Source organism: Microtus pennsylvanicus, chromosome 7 (assembly GCF_037038515.1).
Source record: "Microtus pennsylvanicus isolate mMicPen1 chromosome 7, mMicPen1.hap1, whole genome shotgun sequence".
Taxonomy (NCBI): Eukaryota; Metazoa; Chordata; class Mammalia; order Rodentia; family Cricetidae; genus Microtus; species Microtus pennsylvanicus.
The window spans coordinates 124,930,809-124,955,248 of record NC_134585.1 but is presented as its reverse complement, the minus strand read 5'-3'; the positions used below and the strand labels follow the sequence as shown (position 1 = coordinate 124,955,248).

Genomic DNA, 24,440 nt, shown 5'->3' with positions numbered 1-24,440 from the left:
GGAGAGCAGAGCTGTGGAGTCTGACCTCACTTCCTCTTCCTCCCGGCATTCTGTTCTGTTTACTCCACCCACCTAAGGGTGGGCCTATCCAATGGGCCTAGCAGTTTCTTTATTGCTTAGAGCCAATGAAATCAACAGATTGATATATGACACTCCCACATCACTTCCCCTTTTTCTGTTTAAACAAAAAAAGGAAGGCTTTAACCTTAACATAGCAAAATTACATATAACAAAACAGTTATCAAGTAAAAATTACATCAGAAACATTCATACATATAACAAAATTGACCGTAAATCTCTATCAATAAAGCAAAATCTATACTAATGCAAATTATTCATATCTATATCATATCCCCCTTTAAATGTAAAAGAACATTTATAAACAATATTTTGGGAACATGGGCGCAGTTTTTTCTCTCCAAACTGCTTCCTGCTGAATGGGGGCATCGTTAATTAGGTCTTTCATGGTATAACCTGTGTGCTAGTTTCATCTCAGTTGGCAGTTGAGCAAAGCAATTTTCTGAAGATGTTCACAGCAACCCTTCAGGAGGACGTGGTCCATCATACCAAATCAGAATAGAAGAAATGAACAGGGTCTCATCCTCTGTGAAAACAAAATAAGAAACTCTTTTCCAAAGTATCATATCCTTAGATCCAAATTCTGAAATCGTAATACCCTTATATCCATTCTGGTTTAGCTTGGCAGCCCATATAATGAAATGTCTCTCTGTACTTAGCTCCTTCACAGTCAAAAATTTTAAAGAAAACACAATGTACATAATCCAGACTCTCTGTGAATTTTCCATTTTTTACGTGGCTTATGTTTCTTTATATCTATAACTATCTGTACTCTGTCTCTTTAAAGACTTTACTCTTTTTTTTTTAAAGCATCAACTTTATTCTCTATATTCTTTTTCTTCTCTCTCTCTCTCAAGCCTACGTACATTCATCCAACAGTGTGACTCATTTAGTGGTCTGAATCTGTCCTATTGTGAATCTGCAATTTTTTACTATCCAGGAGCACTTTTGATTTGTGCCTTTAAATCACTAGGCGCTTAAGAAGCTAAGCTGTGACAGTCCTAAGTTAACTCTTTGCTTTTTGAGCGTATATCTGTAGACCAGGCTGTCTTTGAACTCTCAGAGATCCGCCTGTCTCTGCCTCCCAGGCATTGGGATTAAAGGCGTGTGCTACTACACCTTGAACTCACAGAGATCTGTTTATCTCTGCCTTCTAAGCACTGGGATTAAAGGCGTGTGCTACCACACCTTGAAGTCACAGAAGTTTGCTTTAAGAATTTTAACTTTTAGTCTGCATATATTTTTAACACTGTAAATCATTTAAAATTTTTCTTTGTCTTTGAATCTCTTTACTGTATCTCTCTCTGTTTTTCTGACCACAAGAGCCTTTAATTTACCAAGCAATATCAGTAGGACTGAAGGCATGGCTTTGCCAGCTAGATCCAGTCCATTCCTTAACTTTCCAGCCTCATGGCCTTTCAAGGTCCCTGCCAGCCAGCGAGCTACAACAGACAACACTCAAGTCCTCTCTTGGTAGCCGGCCCTCCTGCCTCAAACAGTCAGTGTTTGCCCTGGCAGGATGGCCCAGAAAGCCGGCATTTTTAAACACGCAGCTTTTTTCCTGCTACGGCTGAAAACCGAAAAGCATGTGTTCAGCTTTTCATCAACACCGTTTAAATGTTTCGTGGCAGGACCTCTTAATGAGCTGCAGGCTTTGCAGCTGAAGCTGAGTCAGGAAGCCTCTCTTAGATGAGGCGCTTGCTTGCCTCTAGCAAGCAGAGTAGACCCGAGAAATTGCCACAAGAAACATGCTTCACTCTATTCTTTTCCAAGCTTTCTCAGGCTTTCTGTGGACTCAGTTAGCCACACGTCTGGGCGTCATCTGTCTAGGGGCGCTACACAGATGATTAGAAATGGGCCAGAGCAGTGTTTAAAAGAATACAGTGTCCGTGTAATTATTTCGGGGCATAAGCTAGCCGGGCAGGGCAGGCGGCTGGGGTGTTTGGGGACGCAGCCCCGCCGCCGCCCCATATTACTACAGAACCTGTTTATTACCTCACATGCTTTTATTTAGATAATTCAATAACAGCAAGAAATGAAAAAATTAGGTCGAAATGTGATACACCAAAAGTGATTTTGTTGCTGGGTAGAATGTGGGAACGTTGTCTTTTGGAGGAATGTGGAGGATATTAGGACTTTAGGTGGCAAAAGGCATAGAAAACTGTACAGAGCTTAATTAACTATTCCTGTAGGACTAGGAATATGGGGGTGTTGAGAGTAATGCACACAGTGGAGCTTGAGTTTATAGGATTTCAGTGGGAAATAGACTTCATGAAAAATTTACCTATGGATCATTTGTATAATATTTTCTTCCCAAATCATTCCAATTTTCTCCATTCCCTGAGAAGTTGTGTAAGGGAAAATTAAAAAGTAATTGGGTGATTTCTTGGACAAAGCATTGATTCTGTTGGGTGTTTATTACTGATGATTTATTTAGGTCTACAGTAGAAAAAATGAGTGGTGTGGATAGAAATGAAAAGTCTGTTTTGTGGAGAAAAACAACACTAGGAAGATTCAAAGTCCTGATGTGAAAAAGAGGACAAAATTTCAAGAAGCTTAGAACCATTAAAGAGAAGGCCCTTCTTATTATTTGAAGCCTAGGAAGGTAACTTAGGGAAAGATTTTATCTATCTAAGTCTTCAATTTCTCAAAAGAATATGCAACTTGATTCCTAATCTGAGAAAGCAACTTCATGCAGAAGCTGCTGGAACTTTGAACCAAGCATGGTAGCATGCATAACAACTTAGAAGCCAAATTGTGTGTGTTGGGGGGGGGGGGTGTGGAACCCATGTTGATTTTTTTTTTCTGGAAAAAAGAAAAAAGCAAAATTTATAGGTCATATATTTTCCTCTTTAATTTCAGTTCAGCACTGTTGCATCCATCTATTTTGGCAGTCAGGAAACCACTGAGGAGATTGAGACTTTATTGCATGAAGCTGTGAAGATGAAAAAAGAGATGTATTTTTAGATGATAGGATGTTGAGATACCCAAGCTATGAGATATCTGCCATGGAGAACTACATACAGATAGTACTATCTAAGCTCTTTGAAAATGAATTCCTACCTGTCGGGTGAAGAGCTAAAGGGTTTGTTGTTTGCCCAACTGAGTTTTAGTGTTACCATGAACCAATCTTCCCTCACTGTGTCCACATTTCTCTCTCTCTCTCTCTCTTCAAAATTTATTCTTCTTGTAAACAGAGACTGCTTATTCATTTCCCGGGCACCCAGACCTGAATAATCAAACAGAAACAATATTAATTACACCACTGTTTGGCCTACTAGCTCAGGCTTCTTATTAACTCGCTCTTTCATCTTAACCCATGTCTATTAATCTCTGTGTCGCCATGAGACTGTGGCCTACTGTTAAGGTTCTGGGGTGTCTTTCTGCTTTGGCAGCTACATGGCATCTCTTGTATTCTTCTTATTCTCTCTCTATATATATCTCTTCCAACCTGGCTATATTCTGCCTTGCCATAGGCCAAAGCAGCTTTATTCATTACTCAATAAAAGCAACACTTATACAGAAGGACATCACACATCACTTTTCTTATAATATATCCCAACTGCAGTTTTTCTGCTCTCCATTCCTTTCAGTCCTCTCCACAACTCCCTTCTCCACCAGATCCACTCAGTCTTCATTTCCCTTCAGAATAGAACAGATATCCCAGAGATATCAATAAAGCCATACATAGCAAATTGAAATTAGACTAGGCACATATCAAAGGCTGCATGGGTCAATCTAGTAGGAGAAAAACGGTTCCAGGAGCAGGCAAAAGAGTCAGAGACATTCCCACTCCCACTGTTAGGAGTTGCACAAAAACAGCAAGCTACAAATGATAACATATATATAGAGGACTTGGTGCAAACTCCTACAGGCTCCATGATTGCTATTTCAGCCTCTGTGAGCTCCTAAGAGCCCTACTTAGTTGATTCTGTGGCCTGTGTTCTCCTGTGTCATTTTAGTTGGGAAAGATTTTGACAATTTTTTTTTGACATTTTTTCTGTGCCTTTGGAGTGAGATTCTTCTTTATTTCCTGTTATTCTTAGGATTGGTCTTTTCCTAGTGTTTCAGATTTCTTGGATGTTATGTTTCAGGAAATTTTAGGTTTAACATTTTCTTTGATCAACATGTCCATTTCTTTGATCATGCTTTTAAAGTCTGAAATTCTCTGATCAATGTCTTGTATTCTTTTAGTGAAGCATGCCTCTGTAGGTCTTATTTGATTACTTAGATTTTCATTTTCATAATTACTTCGTTCATATTTTTTAATTATTCCTATTTCTATTTTAAGGTCTTGAACAGATTCATTCATTTCTGTCAACTGTTTCTTCATTTACTTTTTGGCTTTCTTTAAGATATTCATTAATATTCTCCAATACTTCATTTATCCTTTCTCTGCTTTTTTTTAAGGGATTCATTTACTTCTTCTTTAAGAACTTCTGTCATCTTCATAAAGTTAGTCTTAACTTAATTGTACTTCAGCTGTGTTGGTATATTCAGGACCTGCAGTAGTAGGATAGCTGGAATCTGGTAGTGACTTATTGCTCTGGCTGTTGTTGATTGTGTTTTTATGTTGGTGTCCAAGTATCTGGGGTTGAGGAATTTGTGGATCTAGTTACCATTTTCTCAGTTTGTCTTTGTTGCGTGGGTGTTTTGTTTCTTGGTTTCTATTTGCTTTCTAATTTTCTGCTTTATGTGTCCTATGGTTGAATAGGTGCTCTCATCCCAAGCTAGGGCTGGAAATCTTACAGACGGTGTGGCCTTTTCTCCAGCAGGGAGTGTCTGCCCATGTTTGGGCCTGAAAGAGGAGGAGAGGGTAGGGAATTTGGAGATAGTGTTGAGGATGACTGAGGGAATAAGGAATGTCAGTTGGAAGGTAGCCTACGTAGACTTCTTGCAGATAATGTGTGGGTCTCCACACAAGTTGAAGGCTACAACACAGAGAAGAGGAGGGAAGTGGGACTGGGGATAGTGAAGTGGGATTATTAAAAGAATGGAGGAGGTGCATAGACAAGAATCCTATGTTAATTTCTTGTGACTTCCATAGGTTCTGGTCCAGCAGAGAGTCTTTACCTCAGTTTCCCTACCTGTTTTTTTGGCTGATGTGGCCTGCACTTGAGCAGAGACTATGCATCTGATTTAGGGGTGTGTACATGGTTTGGGGGGTAGCAGCTGTAGTGTTTCTGGAAGAGTGTGTCTGTGGGAATGTAGAGAGTATGGAAATTTCATGGGCTTGTGATCTGCCTATCTGTTCTTCTGACTGGTGTGACATACACATGAGTCTATCTAAGTTGGGAGCTGTAACACAGTCGTATTCTTGCTTTTTAAAATGGGAATATGTCCTGTGCCATTATATGTTGTAAATCTTTAGATTATTTTTATTTTACAATATGTGACATTCAAGAGATTGTCTTAAATGTCAGAAGAGACTTTGGACATTTGTGATGTTTGGGCTGCTACAGATTATAAGGATCATTGAACTTAGACTAAATGCATTTTATTTTTATTTGTATTTATTCTTCTCTCATTCTATATATCCTGATTCAATTCTCCCCTTCCTCTACTCATTCCAGTCCATCCCCCACCAAATCCCCATTGTCCCAGCTCCATTGCTTCCTTTTCCCTTCAAAAAAAGAGTGGACCTCCGAGGGATATCAGCCAAATAAATTATAGCAAGGTGTAATAAGACTAGGCACAAACTCTTATTTCAAGGCTAGACAAGGCAATGCAATAGGAAAAGGGTCCTAAGAACAGACAAAAGAGTCAGAGATGCCATGACTCCTACAGTTAGGAGTTTCACAAACACCCAAGCAAAACTATAGCATGTATGCAGAGGACCTGGCACAGAGCCTTGAAGACTCTGTGATTGCTACATCAGTTTTCTTTGAGTCACTATATGCCCTACGTAGTTGATTGTGTGGGCCGTGTTCTCCTGATTTCCTCAACCACTGAATGCTACAGTCCTCACATCCTCCTTCTACAAGATCCCTACAGCTCAAGCTTATGTTTGGGTAAGGATCTCGGATGGGCTTCCATCAGCCCCTGGAAGAAGCCTCTTTAATAACAAGTAGTCCAGGTACCAACCTATGATTATAGCAGGAAATAGTTAAGAATCATTTTATTGATATCTTTTCTTGGTCAGCTGTTATTTGGTTCTGTTCTCTGAGCCATTCAAGTTCTGGTTCCTGGCCATCTAGGCAGTGTCAGTTATGGGCTTCCTCTCACAGCCTGGGCTTCAAGTTAGACCAGTCATCTATTGGCCACTAAGAAAGCTCTGAGTCACCAGTGCCCCAGCGTATCTTGCAGGTAGTACAAGTGTGGGTTGAATGTTTTGTGGTTGGCTTGGTGTCCAGTTCCACTGAAAACTTTATGTGGTTACAGAAGATGGTTAGTTCAGCCTCCATATTCTTGATTACTAGGAACAGTCACTAGAGTCACCTTTATAGGTTCTATAATGTTTTCACTACACTGTTTCCACATGCCCTGTTAAAAGCTCCTTTATTCCAGCCATCTCTCCCTGTCATCTCCCCATCTGTCCCTTCCTCGCTTACCTGATTCTTCCTCTTCCCATCCCCTCTGCTTCCAGTATACCTACAAGATCTATTCTATTTCTGCTTACCATGGAGATCCATGCATCTCCCCTAGAGCTGTTGTTACTTAGCCTCTCTGTGTCTGTGGATTGTACTGTGATTAACTGCTAATATCCACCTATAAGTGAGTAAATATCATATTTTTCTATGTGATTCTGGGTTTACTCACCTAGGATATTAAAGAATTCAAGAAACTAGACAACAACAAAGCAAATCATCCAACTATAATGGGGAATACCTCTAAAAAGAATTCTCAGTAAAAGAATCTAAAGTGACTGAGAAACACTTGAAGACATGTTCAACAACTTTAGCCATCAGGAAAATGAATATCAAAACTACTTTGAGATTTTATCTTACACCTGTAGGATTTGTTAAGCTCCATAATACAAGGGACAGCTAATGCTGGCAAGGATATGTGGCAAGGACATGTACAAGTGCAAACTTGTACAGCCAATGTGGAAATCAACATGCAGTCCTCAGGAAGTTGTAAGTCAATTCACCTCAAGACCCAGCTATACCACTCTTGGACATATATCCAAAAGTTCCTACCACAAGGACATTTGCTCAACTGTGTTCAGAGTGGCGTGGTTCATAAAAGATATAGACTGCTGTATCTGGGAGAGATTGTGTTGATGATTCACGTGGGAAGGCTCCTCCAATGAGGGTGGCAATATCCCTAAGAAAGTGGGCTTGAGCTACAAAAGGGAGCTATCTTAGCATGAATGAAAGAGTGACTAGGCAAGAGAGAAAGCCAGAAAACAATCTTTGTCCATGGATTTTTGCATTCAACTATTAACTTGATTTTCTATCCTAAGCTCTGAAAATGATGAAGTCAGATTACCCCACTCATTGTCTGAGCTGGTTTTGGTTAGAGGATTTAATCAGAGCAACATAAATGCAAGTTAGGACAAAGAAATGGAAAACCAAAAGTAATATTGTTGCTAGGCAGAACCTGGGAATGATGCCTCTTGAAAGAGTGTAGAAGATATCTAGATTTTAGGTGGTGAAAAAATATAGCAAGTAGTACACAGAACTAAATTGGCTGTTCTTATAGGACCAGGAAGATGGAAATGTTAAGAGAAATGCCAGAAAGTAGAGATTGACATCATAGTATTTCAGTTGGAAATGATAGATTCCATAACAGATTAAGTTAGAGGTCATTTGTGTGATATTTTGGCTCCAAAATCTTTCTTTTTCTGTCTATTACCTGGAAATTTAGTAAAGCATAATTAAAAAAATAATGGGCTGATTCATTAAATGAAATATTGGATCTGTTAGATGGTTATTACTGATGATTCATTCAGGTCTACAGTAAAAAGAAAACAAGTGGGGCTGAAATAAATGAAAATGAAAAGGTAGTTTCAGGTAGCAACCAATTACTAGAACAAGCAGGGATTTTCAAGGAGTTTATTACTATTATAGAGAAGGCCCTTGCCATAGAATGGAAGTCTAGCAAGGTGCTTCAGGAGTAAGACTCCATCCACATAAACCTTCAATTTATGTAAGGAGTAAGCAAAGTGATTCCTCATCCTAGGAAGCAATTTCATACAAAACCTGCTATGCCTTTGGTCCAAGTGTGTTAGTGTCTGTCAATTAAGAAGTTAAACTTTTCAGGACCACTCATCATGTGCTGGTCCTGGAAACAAGAAAGAATCAAAATTTAAGGTACTGGGTTTTTAGTTTGTGGTTACAACTCAGCATTGTTTGTTTGTTTTTTTAAATATTTATTTATTATGTATACAATATTCTGTCTGTGTGTATGTCTGTAGGCCAGAAGAGGGCACCAGACCTCTTTACAGATGGTTGTGAGCCACTATGTGGTTGCTGGGAATTGAACTCAGGACCTTTGGAAGAGCAGGCAATGCTCTTAACCACTGAGCCATCTCTCCAGCCCCCACAACTCAGCATTGTTACTGGCATCCATGTTTGGCAGAATCAGAAACCCAGTGAAGAGATTGTGAGAGTTCATGCCATGAAGCTGTGAGGATGAAACCTGTTGTTGTTTTTACTCTTTTGGAGGCCTGTCACCCAGATCTCAAAAAAATGACATACACTGAGGCATATTATTATTATAAATTTCTGGTCTTAGGTTGTCTTGTTTCTAGCCAGCTTTTCTAAACTAATTGTCCCATCTACCTTTTGCCTCTGGGCTTTTTTCTTTCTCTATTCTGTATAAATTTTTTTTTTACTTCTTACTCTGTGGCTTGCTGTGTAGCTGAGTGGCTGGCCCATGCTTCCTTCTCCTTTTCTTGGTCATACTTCCTTTTTCCCTCCAAGATTTTTCCTCCCATTTATTATCTCTTCCTGCCAGCCCTTTTTATTCTCCCTACTGAGCTATTGACTGTTCATTAGGCCAAACAGGTATTTTAGACCAGCCCAGTATAGCAGCTTCACAGAATTAAACAAATGCAACGTAGAAGAATGTAACACATATTTGTATCATTGAAACAATTGTTTTACAACATAAACAAATATAACACATCTTACAATACTATTCCACAACAGCCAGGGTTTTATTTTGACACAGCCTAGGTAGTATTTTGATACCACAAGAAGTTGAGATCCCTGAACTCTAAAACATCTTCTATGGAGAACTAACTGAACATAGGGAGTGGAAGTAACCACAGAGATGTGTGAGACGATGCAGGGTAGAGCCATCTGAGCCCTTTGAAACTGAAGCTCTATACACCTGAGAAAGAGCTACAGGGTTTGATATTTGTCCTGCTATGCTTCAGTCTTGCCTTGGTTCAGTCTTCCCTCACTATGTCTCCATTTCTCTATTTTGGAGTGTAAATGGTATTCTATACCAGTGTATGTTGGAAAGATGTAACTTGTTTTCTGATTTTTACAAGATGTTACTTTCTGTGGGACAATGGTCTTGTACCTCGTAAAGATTTGTCACTGCTATTGGTTTAATAAAATGCTGATTGACCAGTAACTAGGCAGGAAGGATATGTGGGGTGACCAGAATAGGAGAATTCTGGGAAGAGGAAAGGCTAAGTCTGCAGTCATCACTCAGACATAGAGGAAACAAGATGAAAATGCCTCATTGATAAAAGGTTGACCAACACAGACAAGAATTATGTACTAATGTAAGATGCAAGAATTAGTTAATAAGAAACCTGAGCTTTGCTGGGTGGTGGTGGTGCATGCCTTTAATCCCAGCACTTGGGAGGCAGAGGCAGGCAGATCTCTGTGAGTTCGAGCCCAGCCTGGTCTACAAGAGCTAGTTCCAGTTCCAGGACAGGCTCCAAAACCACAGAGAAACCCTGTCTCGAAAAGCCAAAAAAAAAAAAAAAAAAGAAAAGAAAAAGAAAGAAAGAAAGAAAGAAAGAAAGAAAAAGAAACCTGAGCTAATAGGTCAACCAGTTTATAAGTAATGTAGACCTCTGTGTGTTTCTTTGGGACTGAATGACTGTGGGACTGGGCTGGAGAGAAACCTCTGTCAACAAATCACTGTCAAGAGAGTGTCTTGAGCATCAGAAGAGACTGAACATTTAAACAGTATAGGGGCTATTGCAGACTATGAGTATCTTGAAGTGACTAAATTAATTTTCTTCATGGATGACCAGGAGCCTATAGTAACCCAGGTCAGAATGTAATTGATTGAATGAAAAACATCCCAGATAGAAGATGTATGTTAACATGCACCTCTTCTTGGTAACTTTCATTTGATTGCTTGTGAAACCATTAGTAGGAGGAGCCTTTCTGGATGAAAACCCTCATTGGGACTGTGATATGATGTAGTAAAGAGGGCTGCTTATTTGTTCCCAGGTGCTCAGCCCCAAATTAATCACACAGAAATTATTAATTAAATCACAGCTTGTCCCCTTAGCTCTAGCTTCTTATTGACTAGCTCTTACAATTTTAATTTAACCCATTTCTATTAACCTGTGTATTGCTACATGCCTGTGACTTACCGGGTTAAGTTCCCAGCATCTGTCTCTGGCGGGGCTACATAACTTCTGACTCTGCATTCTTCCTCCCAGCATTCAGTTTAGTTTTCCCCCACCTACCTAAGTTCTGCCCTATAGCTCTGCGATAGGCTCAAAACAGTTTGTTTATTAAACAATGATAATCACAGTATACAGAGGGGAATCCCACATCACCTCCCAATTCTTCAACTCCATCAGAGACTCCAGAAGGCTATAATATTACCTAAGTAAACAGGAAGTATATTGTAAGCAACTTCCAAAACTCTAGAAATGACAAAGACATCTTGTTGCCTGGACAGTCACCCAAAGTTTTTCTGTGTTGTTGGGGCATCCAATCTTCAGCCCACAGGCCCATAGTATCCAGCAGACTTTTCCATAAAGTAGGAAATTTGAAGACCTGTTCTGCCTTGCAATGGAAAAGTCCATCAGTTGCTTTTTTCTGTGTCCCGCAGAATGTCTGGCAGACTCTTTCATGAATCAGGAACCCTGAAGAATCATCTCACCTTTAGACAAAATCAGCAATCATTTCTCTGTGAGTCCTTCCTGTCTAGTTCCTCAAGCAGTCCTTCCTAGAGCAGTTTCTTGCCCAAATAGCTAACAAACTCCATAAGGAGCCTCTTCGATGCCTGTCTTCCTTTTGAAGTAGATTGGTGCTGCCAGTAGCAGATATGTCTCATTGTCATGAAAAGTCTTAACCTCTTAAAACATTTTAAATGTCATATTCTGAAAGTCTTTGAAACATTTGAAGAATCTATCTATCTGAAATACATTTCTGTACATCTAGAAAATCTAACTAACATGCTACAAACTTGACTATTACTATTATAGGTGACTCTATTTACCTATATTTTATTTATACATTACATTTTTATTTTTTTCTTTCTTTCCTTCTTTCTTTCCTTATTTATTTTGGTTTTTCGAGACAGGGTTTCTCTGTGGTTTTGGAGCCTGTCCTGGAACTAGCTCTTGTAGACCAGGCTGGTATCGAACTCACAGAGATCCACATGCCTCTGCCTCCCAAGTGCTGGGATTAAAGGCGTGCACCACCACCGCCCGGCTACATTACATTTTTAAATGAGCTGCACAAATACAATACCTTAATCAAGAGCAGAGATACATATAATAAAATTGAACTTAAATTAGTATCAATAAGCCAAGATCCATACCAATGCAAATCTCTATAGCATATCCCCTTTTAAATGTAAACAAACATTTATGAACAGTATTTGGGAATATGGGCATAGTTCTCTCCAAATTGCTTCCTGCTCTTTATTTGGTGAAATAATTTTTCGGGGGTGTTCACATTGACTTTTTGGGTGGTCTTGATTCATCAAACTATATTAGTCTGGAGGGATTCCACAGGTTCTCATCCTCTGTGGGGAAAAAAGGAGAACCTCTTTTCCAAAGCAACAAATCCTTAGACCCAAATTCTGAAGACATGATACCTGTAAAGTATATATGTTGGTTACTTAACTCCTTTACAGTCAAAAAATTCAAAGAAAACACAATAATATACATAATCCAGAGACTCTGTATATAGTCCATGCTTATGTGGCTTATTTGTTTTTATTCTATTACTTTTTAATATTTATTTTATTATCTTTACTCCTTTAATTTATGATTGTCTATACTCTGTCTCTTTACAGACTTTGTTTCACTTTTATAAACCATTTACTTCTTTTTATAACTTTCTATATTTTTCTTCTCTCTCCCAAGCCTATGTACATTTTTTAAACACACTGTGTCTCATTTAGAGGTCTTTTATGTATGAATCTGTCCTATTGTGAATCTGTAATTCTTTACTGTTTAAGAGTGCTTCTTAAAATGCTAAGCACTTCTTATGGACTTAAGCTGTGCCATTGGTAGAACAAATGCAGCCTGCCTGCTTGCTTTACCCAGTCTGACATGGCAAAGGCATGTTTACTGCCTCTTAGAGTCATGTACATTGCCCCATTGTCAGACATACAGGGGATCTAAGTTGCCATTAGCAATCTGCTCACAGATCCCATAGCTGGTCCTCCAGAAAGTCAGAGTTCACGGTGGCAGCACAGCCCAGAAATCTGGCATTTCAAAATGGTGCAGGTTTTTTTCTGCTACCTCTAAATCAGAAAAACCTCTCTTAAAGGAGCCGCAGCATGTCACCAGTAAGCAAAGCCCATTTGGGGAAACAAATGTGGCTAAACTTCATTTTTTTAGTGTCTAGAATTCCTTTCCAAGCTCTCTAAGATTTTAAATGGATTTTAGTTGGCCACGTGGTCAACAGTTTATTGTGGGAAGCTGCTTGTTAGTTCCCAGCTGCTCAGCTCCAAAATAATCACACAGAAACTGTATTAACCAAATCACTGCTTAGCCCATTAGCACTAGCTTCTTACTGGCTAACTCTTACATATTAATTTAACCAATTTCTATTAATCTGTGTATTGCCATGTGGCTGTGGCTTACCAGGTAAAGTTCTCAGCATCTGTCTCTGGCGGGGCTCCATGACTTCTCTCTGACTCCGCCTTCTTTCTCCCAGCATTCAGTTTAGTTTTCCCCATCTACCCTTAGGTTTGCTATAAGCCCAAAGCAGTTTCTTTATTAACCAATGATAATCACAGCATACAGAAGGGAATCCCACAATATGAGTTTCTATTGCCTCAATACATTTCCTGATCTTTGTGCCTACCATGTTGTGGTTGAAACTAATTAGTCAGCTTTTTTCTTTTGCTGTCATAACTTCCCCACCATCATAAACTCTATCACTTCTATAAGGGCATTTTTTACATGCTGTTTAAGGGCGTCAATCACTTTCATAAAGTCATTTTTTTTCTACTTCTTCTTGATTAAGGTGTTCATGTCCTCCTGTTGTGAGGTCACTAGGTTCTGGTGGTTTCATGTTGCTTTTCAGATTGTTGGGTGAATTCTTGCATTGGCGCCTGGCCATCTCTTCCTCCGAATGCTCCCCTATGGATCTTCTTTTACAGGATCAGGTCTCCTTGCCTACTGATGTACCTTCCCAGTGATGGCATTCCCCAGTGATGGCTCTCCTGGTGCTCCAGTGATGTCTCTCCTGGTGCTGAGATCAGATCTCCGTGCTGGTTGGGTAGCTTATAAACAAAGCGCCTACCTTGCTTGCTGCAGGCAGGCTATTGAAACAAAGGAGCTCCCGCCTGCCTGGTTGCCCTCAGGATTCGGCCTCAGCACTCAGACAGACAGGCTGAGCTGGGTGATGTTATGTGCCCCAATGATGGCTCTCCTGGTGCCGAGATCAGATCTCCATGCTGGTTGAGTAGCTCATAAACAAAGCGCCTACCTTGCTTGCTGCAGGCAGGGAATTGAAACAAAAAAAAAAGCCATAAACTCTATCACTAAATCACACAAGATTCAGTAGAATTAACTGCTATTTGGTGCTAAGGTGGTTTAATATCCTACTGTTTTCATTTTTGTTTATTTTGAAGACAAGGTTTGTTGGTGTAGATCTAGCTGTCCTGAAAGTAGCTATATATACCAGGCTGACTTCAAACTCAGAGAACCTCTGACTCTGACTCTCAAGTGCTGGGATTAAAGGTGGGCCAGCATTCCTTGCTTTTTTTGTTTTTATATTGTTGTATGATGGTTTTGTTTCTATCAAGCATATGCTGTTGTATTGAGCTTCACCATACCTTGAACTTTAAAATTTGACAGAGGGTATTATTATGTTTCCCAGAATGGCATGTATTCATGACATTAATACTGCCTGTGCCTTTTGAGTCATTGGATTGCAGGTGCATAACCTTCTTCCTGCCTGTTTTGTTTTGAATTTTTATTTTAAAAAGAGTATTTTACCTGTATGCATGGATATGCACCATGTGAGTACCTGGTTCTTACCTTGATCAAAAGATGGTACTAGAAATTCTGAACTTGAAATAATAGATAGCTATGATCCCCCATGTAAGTCCATAAAACCATCTATATGCAATACCAGGAGGACTCTTTACTGTTGAGCCATCTTTCCTGCTCTGTGTTGATTATTTGTAATCAGCATATTAATTGCTATTGTTTTTATTTTTCTATTTATAATTTTTTAAACATACAGTGCCTTTTAGTAAAATCCTATTTACATTGCGGTTAAAATTGAGGCACTTCAGATTTCTGGTAGATGAATAAAGAGTTGAAGTGAATGCATAACTCTTTGTAGAAACTTCAGCAAACCTATGAGTTGTTTCTATCTTTTATGTTTTTTTGATTGATTTTCTTCATGTGAAACAGATATTTGATATGTATTTCTTGCTGTCCTAGAAGTGATTGCATAGGCTAGGCTGGTATTCAACTCAGAGGCAGATATATATACATGCCTCTGCCTTCTGAGTGCAAGCATTAGAGGCATAATTCAATGCATCCAGCTTTTTCGTCTTATTTTTCTTTTTTGTAGTTAGGAATTAATCTTTCATACAGTTTCTCTTATCTGTACTCTGTACTTTTGATTTGTTTACATATCTTTCATTGTTGGTTAGTAGGCATTTCTCTTGTAAGGTGATATCCCATTCAAAGGGTCAGAAATGACAGAGGTGAGCCTCTTATTCATTTTGCTTCTAAAGTGACTTGGTGATTAAATTATGATGTCTGTGCCATGGAATAAGTATGGGGAGCACCAGAATTATATGACCATACTGTCAAAGAAGTATACATTTACAGTGTTGTCAAAATCATGCTTTTGGTTGTACACATGTATGGCATATTTTAGAATGCAGTGACCTATGATGATGTGCATGTCGACTTCAATTGGGAAGAATGGACTTTGCTGGATCCTTCCCAGAAGAATCTCTACAAAGATGTGATGGTGGAGACCTACAGAAACCTCACTACTATAGGTAAGGCAGAATTATCTTTCATATTTCAAATAAGGGGATGGCTGTTCAATGGTTAATGGGGTTCTTTTGTAATATAATTGAGAAAGAAGAATGGGATAAATAAATCCAACATGGTTGTAAGGTTTGCTTCAAATGGTAGCTATTTTTTTTTTACAATTTTTAATATATAACACCTGGCACTATATTTTAGGATACAGTTGGGAAGACCATAATATTGAAGAACATTGTCAAAGTTCTAGAAGACATAAAAGGTAATTTTCATTTATAAATATACAAATATACCTCTGAAGAATTGTAATGCATCCTATATGTTTTAAACAAAAGCAGCAGTGTAAATAATAACATGCATTGATGATTATTAAATTCTCACAAAATCATATACCTTAATTTCAGATAGGTGAACTTCATTTGCAAGTCATTCTTTTAAGAAAGAAGTGAAGGAAAAAATGTCTTAACCTATATTACCATTTGAATCATAATACAATGAGAATTATATTGTAAAATTGTCTGTTTATTTCATATTATTCATATTATAAAACATATACATGTTGAAAAGATGATAAGTATATCGCTAAAACCCTTTATTACACTAATAGTCCATAGAAAAGGTAGTTTAACCCATATACTTGTGACTGTGTTAAGTTTAGTGAGGGGGCAGTTAGAGTCATGAATCAAGGGGCAGCTGTTGTGAAGAGGCCTTAATCCAGATGCCACAAATCTAGGAGGACAGAAAGTGTGAACTCAATGTGGAAACCTTGTGTTTGTTATTCTTCCTTTACTAGGAATATCATATGTTACTCTGGATACAAGCCACATGAGCATAGGGATGTGAAAAGATATAACATACCTTTCTCTCAGAACAAATAGAAGATGTGTAGCAGTCTCCATGTTGAGTATACTTGTTGAATTTGATGTAAAAGTATACAAGTAATTAGTTTTCTAGTCTCATTGTTAATATGTCAACAATCTCACATTTCAGAAAAGCGCCATGAGTACTAGGACTGTATAAATATTTCTGTTTGTCCTCGCTCACTTAGCAAATGTAGTATCACTCACAGTATAGGAAACATTATGAATGCAATAAGAGTGGTAAAGCTCTGAGTTTTTCAGTTCTCATACAGAAAAAAAGATTCTGTAAATGTGAATCATGTAATAAAGGCTGTTATCAGTTATCTTCAAAGATGAAAAGCAAGCCTTAATAAAGGGGAAAAACAAAATTGTAAACATGGTGATAAAACCTTAACATATAATTCCTCTTTAAAATAGAACTAAATTGTAAAATTAATTCATACAGATAAAAATATTCAACAATGTATTAAATGTAGTAATGCTTTCACATGTACCATTATCATTGTAGGCATGAAAAAAGTCAAACTGGAGAGAAAAGTTCTGTATATACTCAATGTGTTAAAACCTTTGCATGTGACAGTCATCATCACAAGCATGAAACAACACATACTAGATTAAAACCCTATGAAGGAAATGAGTGTGGTAAAGCCTTTTCACATCACAGTCATCTTCAAATGCATAAAAAAACATACACTGGAGAGAAACCCTATGAATGTAATCAGTGTGGTAAAGCCTTTCAATGCCACAGTCATCTACAAAGGCATGAAATAAGCCATACTGGAGAGAAACCCTATGAATGTAATCAGTGTGGTAAAGCCTTTCAATGCCACAGTCATCTACAAAGGCATGAAATAAGCCATACTGGAGAGAAACCCTATGAATGTAATCAGTGTGGTAAAGCCTTTGCACGTCACAGTAATCTACAAAGTCATGAAAGAACCCATACTGGAGAGAAACCCCATGAATGTAATCAGTGTGGTAAAGCCTTTGCATGTCACAGTTATCTCCGAAAACATGAAAGAACCCATACTGGAGAGAAACCCCATGAATGTAATCAGTGTGGTAAAGCCTTTGCACGTCACAGTAATCTACAAAGTCATGAGAGAACCCATAATGGAGAGAAACCCTATGAATGTAATCAGTGTGGTAAAGCCTTTGCATGTCACAGTTATCTCCGAAAGCATGAAAGAACCCATACTGGAGAGAAACTCTATGAATGTAATCAGTGTGATAAAGCCTTTGCATGTCACAGTTATCTCCGAAAGCATGAAAGAACCCATACTGGAGAGAAACCCTATGAATGTAATCAGTGTGGTAAAACCTTTGCACGTCACAGTAATCTACAAAGGCATGAAAGAAGCCATACTGGAGAGAGGCCCTATGAATGTAATCAGTGTGGTAAAGCCTTTGCATGTCATAGTGATCTACAAAGTCATGAAAGAACCCATACTGGAGAGAAACCCCATGAATGTAATCAGTGTGGTAAAGCCTTTGCATGTCACATTTATCTCCGAAAACATGAAAGAACCCATACTGGAGAGAAACCCTATGAATGTAATCAGTGTGGTAAAGCCTTTGCACGTCACAGTAATCTACAAAGGCATGAAAGAAGCCATACTGGAGAGAGGCCCTATGAATGTAATCAGTGTGGTAAAGCCTTTGCATGTCATAGTAATCTACAAAGTCATGAAAGAACCCATACTGGAGAGAAACCCTATGAATGTAATCAGTGTGGTAAAGCCTTTGCATGTCACAGTAATCTACAAAGTCATGAGAGAACCCATACTGGAGAGAAACCCTATGAATGTAATCAGTGTGGTAAAGCCTTTGCATGTCACAGTTATCTCCGAAAGCATGAAAGAACCCATACTGGAGAGAAACCCTATGAAAGTAAGCAGTGTGGTAAAGTATTTGCATGTATGAATAATCTAAATCATGAGAAAAAATCATACTGCAGAGAAACCCTATAAATGTATTCAGTGTGATAAAATTTTGTGCTTTATATAGGAGTAAAATTTTTGTGCGCAACAATCTTTTAAAAATCTTTGCATATTGCAATAGACATTGACTACTTGAAATAAAAAAGAGGACTTCTTATTATAAAGTATTTGGTCAGATCTTATCCAAAATATTTATAATCAGCTACACAGTGATTTGGTATTCCCCTCTGTATGCTGTGAATGTATTTTGTTACCATTGTTTAATTAAAAAGCTGCTTTGGGTATATGTCACAGCAAAATAGAGCAAGGCAGGAATTCCAAACAGAGATAGAGGAGAAAAAAAAGTCAAGTCTGACTCCATGTATCTGCTGAAGGAGACAGATGTCCTGGAATCTTGCTGGTAAATCACAAGTCTTGTGGTAAAATATAAAATATTAGGAATGGGTTAATTTAACATGTCAGAGTTAGTTAATAAGAATCCTAAGCTAATAAGCCAAGCAGTGTTTTAATTGATATAGTTTCTGTGTGATTATTTCGGGTCTGGGAAGCCAGGAATGAACAAGAATCTTCTGCCTACAGCACAGGACTATTTTCTTCTGTAGAAATAAATTTGACAGTGTTAACAATCTTTTCAAGCATTATGATGTCATTTTTATACTGTTTGTACTTACAAACTCATGGTAAAATGAATTTATGAATTTATGAAGCCCTATGTGTAGGGTAAATGGGCCAGCCAAAGAAACACATCCTGACCCTGAAACCACAGCCAGTTAAACACATGATTCTGACTCTGAAACTGGAGACAAAGAAATACATCCTGACTCTAAAACCAAGACAAAGAAATACACTTTGTTCCTGAATCCAGAGCCAAGGAAAGAAATACCTGACCCTGAAACCAGACTTAAAAGACTATAAAAAGCCAGTGAAAGAACACACTTTAACCCTGAAATAAGAGCCAAAGAAACACACTACATTTGACCAACTGAGCACAAAACCAGCTGGATCTACCAGCTCAAGATCTACCAACCCCTGAGCATGAAATCCAGCCAATCTCTGCATTGTTCAAGATCAGGGATTGACATCTAACCAATTCCCACCCTGATAATCTTCTCCCTGGGAATACTCTGTGACTAAGAAGTCCTATATAAGTTCTGTACATGTTCAGTTGGTTTCTGCCCTGGTAGAGGCAACCCCTCTCCTGGATTCTTCCCTTCCAAATAAATTTCTTGAATGAGTTTTGGTTGAAGATATTTCACTGGAGTGATAAGAAAGTTTGTAGTGGATTGGAACAGAGAAGCTTTGGTCACCTCTGCTGGCAAACTCCCTTAAAGGAGCAGTGCAGAAGCAGCAACTCTTCACCAGCAACTGCCACATTTCTGCAAGTTTCCCATTAACTCCAGTGAAGCAGAGAAGTAACAATGTAGGCTGAAACCGAGAAAAAATTGACATCTCTGTCAGGAATCTCCCTAGTGGGGTGGAACAGAAAAGCATTGGACATCTCTGCTAGGAAACTCCCTTAGGGAAGTGAGCAGAACAGCCATGAACATCTCTGCTTTGAAGCTCTCTTAGCAGAATGAAGCAATGCCCAGCTGTGATGGCTCTTTTGGAGAGGAGCAGTATTGCCACATCTGCATGGAGAACATTAGCCTCACGTATAGCCAGACTTCCCAATAGCCAATATTTGTCAGGGACCATCTTTGACAAGTATACCACTTACCAGGGTAGGGGCCTGGGGATTAGAAAAATAAGAGAATGAAGACACAAGTGAAAATAATAAAGCAGAAGCATAGGATAGTACTGGCAGGGAGTTCCAGTGAATACTGTAAATCTGCCTGCATTTAATTTCCCATTATGTTTATACCCCAATACAATGGGGGGGGGAAGAAGACAAAAGACTGCTTTAACACAATGCCAAGGACAACTAGAACAGTTACTTGCTTCAATACTTTGATCCATCAAGTCCTTAATTATTGAGAAAAACATTCTGTTATTCAGGCAGTGAACCGACCCTAGACAAGGATCCTAAAGGCAATCATTCCCTAGGCCAAACATCTTAATTCAAAAGAAGGAGCAGAAGTATGTTTGAATTCTCTCACCTTTGCTCAAGGGGGAGTGGATTTACCTGCCTGGGCCCTCTTAAAGTCCAAAACACAAAACAGCCACACCTTAGGTCAGGGTGTGTAGCCACACCTGTTAACAACTTTGCCACCCTGAAACTCTGACTTTCAGACAAGGTGGAAATAGGCTCATGGTTTGGGGCCTCTACAAGGATACCTTTTCTTGTCATAGCTGTAGGTATCCAGTACACTTTCCTTTCACAACTGTAGGTATGGCCTGACTTCTAACAATCAGGCTACCATTTTCTTCAGAGCCCTAGGTATCAGGCTACCTTCCCTCCACAGCTTCAGTTATAGCCAGACTTCTCAACAGTCAGGATTCCTTTCTCCTTATAGCTGTAGGTATCCAGTATACTTTCCCTTCACAGCTCTAGGTATGTTCTGACAGGACAGTGAGGGTACCTTTCGCTTCAGATCTATAACTATTCAGAATGCCCGCGAGGGGTGCACCCACACACTGAGACAATGGGGATGTTCTATCAGGAACTCACCAAGGCCAGCTGGCCTGGGTCTTAAAAAGCCTGGGATAAAACCAGACTCGCAGACTCGACCAGACAATGAGGACTACTGAAAACTCAAGAACAATGGCAATGGGTTTTTGATCCTACTGCATGTACTGGCTTTGGGGGAGCCTAGGCAGTTTGGATGCTCACCTTACTAGACCTGGATGGAGGTGGGTGGTCCTTGGACTTCCCACAGGGCAAGGAACTCTGATTGCTCTTCGAGCTGATGATGGAGGGGGACTTGATTGGGGGAGGGGGAGGGTAATGGGAGGCAGTGGCGGGGAAGAGACAAAAATCTTTAATAAATAAATAAATAAAAAATAAAAAAATGACAAAAAAAGCTATTCAGAATGCCTTTTCTCCACAGTTTCAGACATAGCCTGACTTAATAACAGTCAGGGTAGCTTTTCTATCAGCTGTAGATAGCCAGGATTGTAGTGGGAGACTGTTCAGGAAGTTTCTGGAGCCATCTAGACCCAAATATTCACACAAAAAATATATTAGTTACAACACTGTTTTGTAACACCCGATTTTGTGTTACACCCTTGGTACAGTTTGCGTGCCACTGTACCAAACGCGAGTCGGGCAAGAGCCTGGAGATTGAAAAGAACACACACACAGAGACCAGGGTCATTTGAAAGAAGATCAGCCGAATGCCATTTATTCATAATTGGGGGAGTCCTTATCTACCTAACTGCTGTACAAGGATCTCCACCCAGGCAGGTGGGAAATTACCCTGTTAACAATGGAGACAATGCTCTGCAGCTAATCACCAGGTGGGGCAGGGAGAGCACAGAAACACACAGGAAGCTTAGTTAGCTGATTATAAACTGTTCCCGCGAATGCACCCCAGGAATAAGGGCAGACCAGGGCCCTACACTGTTTGGTCTGTTAGCTCAAGATTCTTATTGACTAATTCTTACATCTTAAATTAACCCATTTCTATTAATCTCACCACAGGCTGTGGCTTATCAGTAATGTTCTGTTCTGGCATCCTTCTGCTTGAACAACTACATCTCTTTTACTCCACCTATTCTCTCTCTCTCTCTCTCTCTCTCTCTCTCTCTCTCTCTCTCTCTTTCTCTCTCTCTCCCTCTCTCCCTCTCTTCCAGCCTGGATATATTCTGCCCTGCTGTAGGCCAAAGCAACTTTTTTATTTACCAATGGTAACAAATCATGTTCACAGCATACAGAGGGGAATCCCACATCACAAGATACAAGATACCTTCTCTTCACAACTGTAGGTATAGCCTGACTTCTGACAATCAGTGTTGTAGGGAGGTTGCTTGTTTGGTTCCCAGCCACCTGGCTAGCTTAAATCTGAAATAACCACACAAACACTGTATAAATTAAATCACTGCTTGGCCCATTAGCTCTGGCTTCTTATTGGCTAAGTCTTACGTATTAATTTAACCCATTTCTATTAATCTGTGTATGGCCATGTGGCTGTGACTTACTGGGTAAAATTCCAAGCATCTGTCTTCAGCATCTCCATGGCATCTCTCTTACTCTGCCCTTCCTCCCAGCATTGAGTTCAGTTTTCCCTCCCTGCCGACCTAAGTTCTGCCCTATCAACAAGCCAAGGCAGTTTCGTTATTCATTAATGGTAATCACAGCACACAGAGGGGAATCCCACATCAGATCAGGGTATCTTTCTCCACACAGCTGTAAATACTCAGACTACCTTCCTTTCATAGCTGTAGGTATAGTCTGACTTCTGACAGTCAGGATAACTCTTGCTGTAACACTTGCACTATGAATTTAAACAATAATGCAACCCTTTTAGATTTTATATTTCTCTTCAATTGAATGGAATCAGGTGTAAAACTTTATTGATTTATATTTGTTCCTTTTCTGTTGCTGTGATATAATGTCTAGGTCAACTTATAAAAATTAATTTGGCCTTTGGCTCCAGCGGGATACAGGATCACCATGAAAGTGACATGGCAGCTGGGCAGTGGTGGTGCACACTTTTGATCCCACACTCAGGAGGCAGAGGCAGGTGGGTCTCTGTGAGTTTGAGGCCAGCCTGGTCTATAAAGCTAGTTCTAGGACAGACTTCAAAGCTACAGAGAAACACTTTCTCAAAAAAGAAAGAAAGAGTTATGGCTACAACTGTCTAACATGACAGCTAAAGCAGGAAGCTACAAACTCAAATCCTTGACCTACAGCATGAAGCAGAGAGTGTAAACTAGAAAAGCCTACCCCAATGACTTATTTCCTCCAGCAGGACAGCATTTCATAAGTCTTCCCAAATGATTCCATCAATTTAGAAGGGTTCATTTCTCAGACTTCAAGCCTTCCTGATTGCTTCATGGTGAAAAAAAAAACCTCTGTAAGCCATTAGGTGCCTTAACACCTATATTATAGAAATGAATTCTTACATGAGAAAAACTTTCAGGAGTGAAAGTATGTTTAAAGAGTTGTTTTGATTGTGATTATGTGATATTAGTGTACTTTGTGTGGGTATGTGAATGTGTATGCTTGTTTCTGATATATTAGATCCTAGGATTTTATTGCAGAAATTACAGGAAGTTGTCAAAAAAATCAGACCTTGGTCCAGGTAGCAAACATTTCTTAACTGCCCAGCCATGTTTCTAGTGCTCTAAATATTTTAAAGACTGTTTGTATCAATTAAAAGACAGAAATAGGAATAAACTCTTTTAGAAAACACTTTCTGAAAATGATTTTGTAAAGGCTTTAGACATTACAGTTGTCTTCAGCTTCAAGAAAAAAATAATGATCCATTTATTTTTCATCATAGCCTTGAAGGAAGTAAATTATTTACCATGCTCACTGAAGACTGATAGTAGAGATCACTGCATTGTGGTTTCTACTTTGAAACATTTGAGGTAGATACTAAAGTGTGCTCCATGTGTGACAAATCCATTTAGTGAAGTTTATTTTGTGGTCCTTATTTTTCTTCTGTGGCTTTTGTTAATCTGTTGTGTTTTTACTTAGTGATAGGTATTTTCCTACTATAATGTGTAGAATAGTAACCCCATCATCTAATTGATTCTTTTTTTTTATCTAAATACCAGGCAGTGTGTGATCATACTTTTTTGTTTTTTGTTTTTTGTTTTTTTCGAGACAGGGTTTCTCTGTGGTTTTGGAGCCTGTCCTGAAACTATTTCTTGTAGACCAGGCTGGTCTCGAACTCACAGAGATCCGCCTGCCTCTGCCTCCTGAGTGCTGGGATGCATCATACTTTTCAAGTAAGAGTATATATGAAATGGTGGTGGGTTGTTGCTCCTGGTTTTGTTTTTCATATTTCCACAAAATCTCAAATTCCCTTGAGATTTTCTTGTTTGTTATTCAGTTTTGCTTAGATGTTAGTAATGATTCAGGGATACATTTGAACTCTTGATCCTCATGAGTCTACCTCCTTAGTACAAGTCTAAGGGTAGATGAAGTACTCACAAGATTTGCTCTTTAGTCAACACAATTTAGCAATGTTAACGTTAAAAATGCTTAATAGAAGAGAATATAAGAAACATTAATGATCTCGTGTGTGTACTCAAAACAGTATTTTCATTTATCTGGTAGAGATGTAATAAAGTAGGATAATGAACATTCAACTGTGTATCTCATACCATAGC

General features: G+C 39.0%; 1 protein-coding gene across 2 annotated transcripts in view; it reads left to right on the top strand.

Annotated features, from left to right (window-relative positions):
• LOC142853505 (uncharacterized) overlaps positions 1-23,876 on the top strand; it is a 35,886-nt gene extending 12,010 nt beyond the window's left edge. For both annotated transcript variants that reach the window (XM_075978686.1, XM_075978687.1), the window contains 3 exons: positions 15,306-15,432; positions 15,623-15,683; positions 16,790-23,876. In XM_075978686.1, the coding sequence (XP_075834801.1) occupies positions 15,306-15,432; positions 15,623-15,683; positions 16,790-18,251 (1,650 nt within the window). In that variant the 3' untranslated portion in view covers positions 18,252-23,876. The remainder of the gene's footprint in view (positions 1-15,305; positions 15,433-15,622; positions 15,684-16,789) is intronic.
• The last annotated feature ends 564 nt before the right edge of the window (positions 23,877-24,440 follow it).